Source organism: Salmo salar, chromosome ssa02 (assembly GCF_905237065.1).
Source record: "Salmo salar chromosome ssa02, Ssal_v3.1, whole genome shotgun sequence".
Classification (NCBI taxonomy): domain Eukaryota; kingdom Metazoa; phylum Chordata; class Actinopteri; order Salmoniformes; family Salmonidae; genus Salmo; species Salmo salar.
In genome coordinates, this window is record NC_059443.1 from 80,638,063 (window position 1) to 80,648,445 (window position 10,383).

At 43.2% G+C, this 10,383-nt stretch overlaps 1 protein-coding gene across 1 annotated transcript; it reads left to right on the forward strand.

The window, feature by feature from the left end:
• Positions 1-706: 706 nt before the first annotated feature.
• Positions 707-10,312, forward strand: LOC106564050 (zinc finger protein 501-like). The gene is made up of 4 exons (XM_045713132.1): positions 707-1,392; positions 1,805-1,902; positions 2,039-2,216; positions 8,674-10,312. Exons 1-4 carry the CDS (start codon positions 1,110-1,112, stop codon positions 9,660-9,662), a joined length of 1,548 nt encoding a protein of 515 aa, XP_045569088.1. The 5' UTR covers positions 707-1,109; the 3' UTR covers positions 9,663-10,312.
• Positions 10,313-10,383: the final 71 nt, after the last annotated feature.

The following is a 10,383-nucleotide window of genomic DNA, read 5'->3' on the forward strand; positions in this document are numbered from 1 at the left end:
GGCCTAGAACAGAGCCCTGGGGGACACCAGTTGGTGCGGAGACAGATTCTCGCCACGCCACCTGGTAGGAGCGACCTGTCAGGTAGGATGCAATCCAAGCGTGGGCCGCGCCGGAGATGCCCAACTCGGAGAGGGTGGAGAGGAGGATCTGATGGTTCACAGTATCAAAGGCAGCAGATAGGTCTAGAAGGATGAGAGCAGAGGAGAGAGAGTTAGCTTTAGCAGTGCGGAGAGCCTCCGTGACACAGAGAAGAGCAGTCTCAGTTGAATGCCCAGTCTTGAAACCTGACTGATTAGGATCAAGAAGGTCATTCTGAGAGAGATAGCAGGAGAGCTGGCCAAGGACGGCACGTTCAAGAGTTTTGGAGAGAAAAGAAAGAAGGGATACTGGTCTGTAGTTGTTGACATCGGAGGGATCGAGTGTAGGTTTTTTCAGAAGGGGTGCAACTCTCGCTCTCTTGAAGACGGAAGGGACGTAGCCAGCGGTCAAGGATGAGTTGATGAGCGAGGTGAGGAAGGGGAGAAGGTCTCCGGAAATGGTCTGGAGAAGAGAGGAGGGGATAGGGTCAAGTGGGCAGGTTGTTGGGCGGCCGGCCGTCACAAGACGCGAGATTTCATCTGGAGAGAGAGAGATTAGCACATATTCATATTAAGCTTCTACGTCTGTGTACAGGAAAGTATTATTTGTAAGACGTAAGAGAAAATATATCAGCTTACTGTTAAATTATTATGACGTTCTTTCCAATACAAAAAGTGTAGTAACTATTGTTTCCAAACTGCGTTACCCACTCCAGTCATCAGATGACGATGTGCGTCTTTCAGGTGATGCTTCTTGTGTGACGTATAATGGACTGGACGGGATGTTTCTTCAGGAACAACAACACGGTTACTCTTTCAACCACCTCGGTAGCTTGCTAGCCAACATAAAACTGAAAGATTGACGCTTTAGACCATGTTAATGTACATTAGTTAATCTCGGTGTTTTAAACACATTTCTGCCTATTAACTGGTTTACTATAACCCAATTTTCTTGTTCAATTTGCAAACTTGTTAAAGATTGATACTGAGCCTAGCCGCTAATTTTAACTAGCTAGCTAGCATCCCCGACCATGAGTTCACAAAACTACTCATCCCCTGCTAAAGAAGAGGATATCTGCTGGACGGAGAAAGAAGCTCTGGGACTGAACATTGTCGTGGAAGAAGAAGAGGAGGCTGTTATAGTAAAAGAAGAGAAAGAACCTTTCAGACTGAAAAAGGAGGGAGAGGGGGACGTTATAGTGAAAGAAGAGAAAGCATCGTCTTCCTCTCTGAACGGTTATTTCTCAATAAAGGTGAAGAAGGAAGACGTTTTGGGAGTGAAAGAGGAGGAGACAGAATATCAGATTACCACCAGTGAGTACTGTCTTAAAAACAGGGACACAAACTATGCCGTTGTTGAACTAATGTGGGGTTTTAAAGGGGCATTCTACTGAAGTTCTACACTTGAATATGTTGTTTCATATGTTTGGAAATTTGATTTATTGATTTCTCCATGTGGTCTATATTTAAAGTGCACTTCTAATATAACATGCTTTTAAAATGCAGTAATGGTGAATAATTTTTACTGAAAATATCAAAGGGATGCAAAAGCACCCATTTCGTGGAAGGAACCTTTTTCATTTGCGTCACAAACAATATTTTTGAAAGCATCATGAAAGTGGCCATTTTAGGCCCTTTTTAGACATATTCATGCCTCTTGTAAGACCCTATGATTGTAATAAAAGATCACAAGTTGACTGTCTGTCTGATGTTGTCATTCACACAGGAGAGAGACATGACTATGGTGGATCCTCTGGGGAGCCTCAACAACATCCTGATGCTGACGAGGCAGAGAAGAGTCTCTCCAGATCAGAACACCAGATGGTACAGCTTGGTCTGGTCTAGTATACAGCTTGCTCTATTAGTGTTTGAGCTGGAGTTCTGTAAAGCACTTTATGACAACAGTGACATCAGCATCCATAATGATATGTGTCTGTGCCCCCCTCTTTATGGTTACCAGGACAACGCTAGCCCTTCCGCACTCCTGGAGTCCCCGTGTCGTGCCTCTCCCAGTAGTACCTTACTGTTGGGTATGAAGAGGTTGTCTGTGCTGCTGGTGGACTGCAGGAAAACAACGGGGCTGAGTGGAACTGTGAGAGGAGGAGAAGAGAAGAAAGGATCAGATTTGAGTCATCAAAGTACAGTTGAAGTCGGAAGTTTACATACACCTTAGCCAAATACATTTTAAACTCAGTTGTTTCACAATTCCTGACATTTAATCTTTGTAAAAATTCGTTGTCTTAGGTCAGTTAGGATAACCACTTTATTTTAATAATGTGAAATCTCAGAATAATAGTAGAGTGATTAATTTCAGCTTTTATTTCTTTCATCACATTCCCAGTGGGTCAGAAGTTTACATACACTCAATTAGTATTTGATAGCATTACCTTTAAATTGTTGAACTTGGGTCAAACGTTTTGGGTAGCCATCCACAAGCTTCCCTCAATACGTTGGGTGAATTTTGGCCCATTCCTCCTGACAGAGCTGGTGTAACTGAGTTAGGTTTGTAGGCCTCCTTGCTCACACACTCTTTCAGTGCTGCCCACAAATTGTCTATAGGATTGAGGTTAGGGCTTTGTGATGGCCACTCCAGTACCTTGACATTGTTGTCCTTAAGCCATTTTGCTACAACCTTGGAAGTATCCTTGGGGTCATTGTCCATTTGGAAGACCCATTTGCGACCAAGCTTTAATTTCCTGACTGATGTCTTGAGATGTTGCTTCAATATATCTACATAATTTTACTCCCTCATGATGCCATCTATTTTGTGAAGTGCACCAGTCCGTCCCGCAATTTTTGTTTTGTTCGATAAAGTCCATAATTTATGTCCAAATCCTTCCTTTAGTTCACACGTTGAGTCCACTTACTCCACATTCAGGAAGCGCGCAACAAATGTCAAACGATGTATAGCATCCATCTTTAGGATGTTTTTAACATAAATCTTCGATAATATTCCAACCGGACAATGGCGTATTCATTACAGAGGAAAAAGAAGGAATAGCGCGGCAGTGTGAATGCGCAGTCAACAAGTAACTGGCCTCAGCTGGTACCCTAGTTTAGACAGCTCTTATTCTATCAATATCCAAAGTAGAGGCATGAAATAACGTTCTAAAGACTGTTGACATCTAGTGGAAGCCTTAGGAAGTGCAACATGACCCCGTTAACACTGTAGTTTGGATAGGAAAAGACTTGAAAACTACAACCCTCAAAATCTCCCTCTTCCTGGTTGGATTTTCCTCAGGTTTTTGCCTGCCATATGAGTTATGTTATACTCGCAGACATTATGTTAACAGTTTTGGAAACTTTAGAGTGTTTTCTATCCAAATCTACCATTTACATGCATATCCTAGTTTCTGGGGCTGAGTAGCAGGCTGTTAAGTTTGGGCACGCTTTTCATCCGAACGTGAAAATAGGTCCCCCTGTCCCTAAGAGGTTTTAACCAACAATGCGGTTTCCAAAAAAATAAGTGATAAGTTAAAAAAATGTATATAATAATTAAAGAGCAGCAGTAAAATAACATTAGTGAAGCTGTATACAGGGAGGTACCAGTACAGAGTCAATGTGCAGGCTATATACAGGGGGTGCCAGTACAGAGTCAATGTGGAGGCTATATACAGGGGGTACTGGTACAGAGTCAACGTTTAAAAAAAAAACACCATTATTTCAGATTTATTTAACCAGGTAGGCCAGTTTACAACTGCGACCTGGCCAAGATAAGCAGTGCGACAAAAACAACAACCCAGAGTTACACATGGGATAAACAAACATACAGTCAATAGAAAAATCTGTATACAGTGTGTGCAAATGAAGTAAGGAGGTAAGGCAATAAATAGGCCATAGTGGCAAAGTAATTACAATTTAGCAATTAACACTGGAGTGATAGATGTGCAGATGAGGATGTGCAAGTAGAAATACTGGTGTTTAAAAGAGCAGAAAAACAAATATGGGGATGAGGTAGGTAGTTGGATCGGCTATTTACAGATGTGCTGTGTACAGCTGCAGCGATCGGTAAGCTGCTCAGACAGCTGGTGCTTAAAGTTAGTGAGGGAGATATGTCTCCAACTTAAGTGATTTTTGCAATTCGTTCCAGTCATTAGCAGCAGAGAACTGGAAGGAAAGGCAGCCAAAGGAGGTGTTGGCTTTGGGGATGACCAGTGAAATATACCTGCTGGAGCGTGTACTACGGGTGGGTGTTGCTATAGTGACCCGTGAGCTTTACCTAGCAAAGACTTATAGATGACCTGGAGCCTGTGGGTTTGGCGGCGAATATGTAGCGAGGACCAGCCAACGAGAGCATACAGGTCGCAGTGGTGGGTAGTATATGGGGCTTTGTTGACAAAACGGATGGCACTGTGATAGACTGCATCCAATTTGCTGAGTAGAGTGTTGAAGGCTATTTTGTAAATGACATCGCCGAAGTCAAGGATCCGTAGGATAGTCAGTTTTACGGTTGTAATGCGAGTCATGGAAAAATACTACTCCTATTACGGAGCAAGTGGTAAATATTCATATGATACCCATTGTTGGAGGACTGTAGCATCTAATGATGAAACATTATGGAGTTGTGATAATGAAGTCTTAAAGGAGGACTGGGATGGAAGGAAAACTGGGATGGAAGGAAAGGGGATATCTAGTCAGTCACAACTGAATGCATTCACCCTAAATGTGTCTTCCGCATTGAACCCAACCCAGAGAGGTACGGGGGCTGCCTTAATTGACGTGTTGTACCAACTGTCCACATACAAAGTGTGTCCCTTGCCGAGATGAGGAGCCAGCATGGTCATCACCGTGGACCCGCCCCTCAATGTTTGATGTCAGTGGTGGACGCTGTGTAAACTATAATGTCCTGGACAAATCCTGTCTTCATGACAAAGAACTTGACCCCAAACCTGTGCCTTTTGGAGGGAATATATTGACAGAACGCCAGTCTACCCTTCCATAACATCAGCGACTCATCAATGCATAGGTCCTTGTATGGCACAAATTCTGGTTGGGTCTTTGTGTTGACGAAATGCAGGCATCGCAGCAGGACTAAGAAGCGTTCTTGGGGAAAAGAGGATAGCAAAGAAGGGAGTTGCAGACATAGGATCTGTGCTCCAGCATTCTCTTAGGGAGTTATTCTCTACTTTTCGCATGAGAAGGACTGTCACCAGGAAGGTGGACATTTCACTAATTGTGGTTGTCACCCATTTAACAAGTTTCCATCTCACTCCTGGCTCTCTCTTCTCCTGTAGCTCCAAGGCATAGCGACTGCTCTCCTCTACCATGTCAGCCACCTGGTCCTCTGTCAGAAACAGCAGGGGAGGGGTGAAATGGCAAGAGTGTGCAAAGCTGTCATGTAGAAAATAGTAAAAATAAAGAAAAACCCTTACATTTACATTTTAGTTATTTAGCAGACGCTCTTATCCAGAGCGACTTACAGTAGTGAATGCATACATTTCATTTTGTGAATTTTTTGTATTTGTACATTATTTTTGTACTGGCCCCCCCATGGGCATCGAACCCACAACCCTGGCGTTGCACACACCATGCTCTACCAAATGAGCCACAGGGAATGAGTAGGTGTGTCCAAACCTTTGACTGGTACTATGTATGTATGTATGTATGTATGTATGTATGTATGTATGTATGTATGTATGTATGTATGTATGTATGTATGTATGTATGTATGTATGTATGTATGTGTGTGTGTGTGTGTGTGTGTGTGTGTGTGTGTGTATATATATATATACTGAACAGAAATATAAATGCAACAATTTCAATGATTTACAGTTCATATTAGGAAACCAGTCAATGTAAATAAATAAATTAGGCCCTAATCTATGGACTTCACATGACTGGGCAGGGGCACAACCATTGGTGAGCTAGGCCCAGCCAATCAGAATGAGTTTTTCCCCACAAAAGGGCTTTATTATAGAGAAAAATACTCCTCAGTTTCGTCATCTGTCCGGGTGGCTGGTCTCAGACAATGTCGGCGTCCTGGGCTGGTGTTGTTATACGTGGTCTGCGGTTGTGAGGCCGGTTGGATGTACTGCCAAATTCTCTAAAACGACATTGGAGGCAGCTTATGGTAGAGAAATTAACATTAAATTACCTGGCAACAGCTCCAGTGGATATTCCTGCAGTCAGCATACCAATTGCACACTCCCTCTGAGACATCTGTGGCATTGTGTTGTGTGACAAAACTGCACATTTTGGAGTGGCCTTTTTATTGTCCCCAGCACAAGGTGTAATGATCATGCTGTTTAATCAGCTTCTTGATAAACCACACCTGTCAGGTGAATGGATTATCTTGGCAAAGGAGACATTTTAACTAACAGGGATGTAAACATATTTGTACACCAAATTTGAGAGAAATAAGCTTTTGTGCATATGGAAGAATTCTGGTATCTTTTATTTCAGCTCATGAAACATGGGACCAAACCCATGTTTCACATGTTGCGTTTATATTTTTAGGAGCATCTATCCAAAATATTTCATTATTTTTTACTTTACCCAAAATATTGTGACATTAAGGATAAATAAATACAAAATGCTGTTGTGTCGACCCTTTCGACAATCTCTGATGTGCTTTATCTCCAATGAAAAAAAAACAACAGTTTTGGTCTTCCACACAAAATTACTCCTTTACTTATTTTAGGATTAAGGAAGTGCGTAGATCACATTCTGTATCATACAGCTATGCAGGTTATATACACTGCTCAAAAAAATAAAGGGAACACTAAAATAACACATCCTAGATCTGAATGAATGAAATAATCTTATTAAATACTTTTTTCTTTACATAGTTGAATGTGCTGACAACAAAATCACACAAAAATAATCAATGGAAATCCAATTTATCAACCCATGGAGGTCTGGATTTGGAGTCACACTCAAAATTAAAGTGGAAAACCACACTACAGGCTGATCCAACTTTGATGTAATGTCCTTAAAACAAGTCAAAATGAGGCTCAGTAGTGTGTGTGGCCTCCACGTGCCTGTATGACCTCCCTACAACGCCTGGGCATGCTCCTGATGAGGTGGCGGATGGTCTCCTGAGGGATCTCCTCCCAGACCTGGACTAAAGCATCCGCCAACTCCTGGACAGTCTGTGGTGAAACGTGGCGTTGGTGGATGGCGTTGGTGGATGGAGCGAGACATGATGTCCCAGATGTCCCAGATGTGCTCAATTGGATTCAGGTCTGGGGAACGGGCGTGCCAGTCCATAGCATCAATGCCTTCCTCTTGCAGGAACTGCTGACACACTCCAGCCACATGAGGTCTAGCATTGTCTTGCATTAGGAGGAACCCAGGGCCAACCGCACCAGCATATGGTCTCACAAGGGGTCTGAGGTACCTAATGGCAGTCAGGCTACCTCTGGCGAGCACATGGAGGGCTGTGCGGCCCCCCCAAAGAAATGCCACCCCACACCATGACTGACCCAACGCCAAACCGGTCATGCTGGAGGATGTTGCAGGCAGCAGAACGTTCTCCACGGCGTCTCCAGACTCTGTCACGTCTGTCACATGTGCTCAGTGTGAACCTGCTTTCATCTGTGAAGAGCACAGGGCGCCAGTGGCGAATGTCCAATCTTGGTGTTCTCTGGCAAATGCCAAACGTCCTGCACGGTGTTGGGCTGTAAGCACAACCCCCACCTGTGGACGTCGGGCCCTCATACCACCCTCATGGAGTCTGTTTCTGACCGTTTGAGCAGACAAATGCACATTTGTGGCCTGCTGGAGGTCATTTTGCGGGGCTCTGGCAGTGCTCCTCCTGCTCCTCCTTGCACAAAGGCGGAGGTAGCGGTCCTGCTGCTGGGTTGTTGCCCTCCTATGGCCTCCTCCACGTCTCCTGATGTACTGGCTTGTCTCCTGGTAGCGCCTCCATGCTCTGGACACTACGCTGACAGACACAGCAAACCTTCTTGCCACAGCTCGCATTGATGTGCCATCCTGGATGAGCTGCACTACCTGAGCCACTTGTGTGGGTTGTAGACTCCGTCTCATGCTACCACGAGAGTGAAAGCACCGCCAGCATTCAAAAGTGACCAAAACATCAGCCAGGAAGCATAGGAACTGAGAAGTGGTCTGTGGTCACCACCTGCAGAACCACTCCTTTATTGGGGGTGTCTTGCTAATTGCCTATAATTTCCACATGTTGTCTATTCCATTTGCACAACAGCATGTGAAATGTATTGTGAATCAGTGTTGCTTCCTAAGTGGACAGTTTGATTTCACAGAAGTGTGATTGACTTGGAGTTACATTGTGTTGTTTAAGTGTTCCCTTTATTTTTTTGAGCAGTATATATAGAACCACCTGTTGATAGGAATCCAGCGACATCTGTGTCTTGAGTGTCATAGAACTGTCTAGTTCAGTAATAATAAACAGTAATAATAAGTAATAAGTAATGGAAACATATCAGTTACTACCAGAAAGCTCTACAACATCATTTGTTTTAAAATCACACAAAGATTGTTTTAAATTATTAAATGTTTGAAAAGTGGCCTCGGGTTATTGAGGGATCTGATTTGGATTACACCTCAAAGCAAGGCAGTTTTATCATGTAGAGGTTTCATTCTGGTCTCTCTTTAAATTAACACTGTCTTTGGCAGGAGAAAAACCAAACTCGGAGGAACCAGAGACGTCCAAACCAGCAAGACGACACCTCAGCTCCCAGATGGGAAGGAGTTTTACCAAGTTAGGAAGCCTGAAAAGACATGAGCGAATACACACAGGGGAGAAGCCTTTCCATTGCGCCCAGTGTGGGAAAAGTTTTAGTCGGTCAGGAAGTCTGAAAGAACACACGAGACTGCACACAGGGGAGAAGCCTTACCACTGCTCCCAGTGTGGAAAGAGTTTTAACCAGTCAGGAAGCCTGAAAGCCCACGAGCGAATACATGCAGGGGAGAAGCCTTACCGCTGCTCCCAGTGTGCACAGTGTTTTACCCAATTAGGAAGCCTAAAAGAACACATGAGACTGCACACAGGGGAGAAGCCTTACTACAAATGCTTAGACTGTGGGAAGACATATTACTCATCCCAGTCACTTAAAAGTCATGTGAGAATCCATACAGGCGAGAAGCCTTTCCACTGCTCCCAATGTGGAAAGAGTTTTAGCCACTTAGGAAAGCTGAAAGCTCATGAGCGAATACACACACCGGAGAAGCCTTTCCATTGCTTCCAGTGTGGAAAGAGTTTCAAGCGGTTAGACAACCTCAAAGTTCATGAGCAAATACACACAGGGGAGAAGCCATACCATTGCGCCCGGTGTGGAAAGAGTTTTATTCAGTTAGGAAACCTGAAAGCTCATGAGCGAATGCACACAGGGGAGAAACCTTTCCATTGCTCCCAGTGTGGAAAGAGTTTTAAGCGGTTAGACACCCTCAAAGCTCATGAGCGATTGCACACAGGGGAGAAGCCATACCACTGCTCCCAGTGTGGAAAGCATCTTAACCAGTTAAGAAAGCTGAAAGAACACATGAGACTGCACACAGGGGAGAAATCTTACAATTGTTCAGACTGTGGGAAGACATATTACTCATCACAGTCATTTAAAAAACATGTGAGAATCCACACAGGAGAGAATAATTACTTCTCCTAGTGTGTGAACTTATTTCACATCACAGAGAACATACATGGTGCTCCTATTGACTTATATTTGTTGACTGAGAATGTGTTTACTGTTTATACCATATTGAATTGTACTAAGTATACTCAAACATATATTTTAATGTTTTTATTAGAAGACAGGAATTAAATATGGAGTATGTCCGTTTGAATATAGAGTAGATCAGATTCCATGTGTTTAAATTGTCCTTTTTTAAACTCTGACTATGTGTGTGTTTATCTGGGTGTGTCATTCCTCCAGTACTACAGATAATCAAGTGATATTTGGATGTGACGCATTTGTTCTATTGTTGACATTTCCATTAGTGGCCCACTGATGATTTAATGAAATTAAAATGTTTACAGACTCCGTAATGGAACATAATATTTGTATGAGTCCACATAACTGAGTATGTGACTAACCTTGTGAAACTGTTCTATTATAATCTCCTGTTCTTGGGAGTATTATCATGTGTTGCCAACCAGCTGCACCTGTGTCCTTGTATGAATAAAGTCCCTCCCAGGAACAGGAAACTATAAAGATATGTGCTCATCACCCAATGCTTCAAGAATTCAGACTGTCTACACTGCGCTGTGTAACTCTGTTATTCTCTCTGAGCTCAGAAATAAAGAATCTTGGTTTGACTTACAGCAGATCCTTATTTTATAATATCCACCACAACTCTCCCACAGATTGCTGTTTCATCATTGTCTCA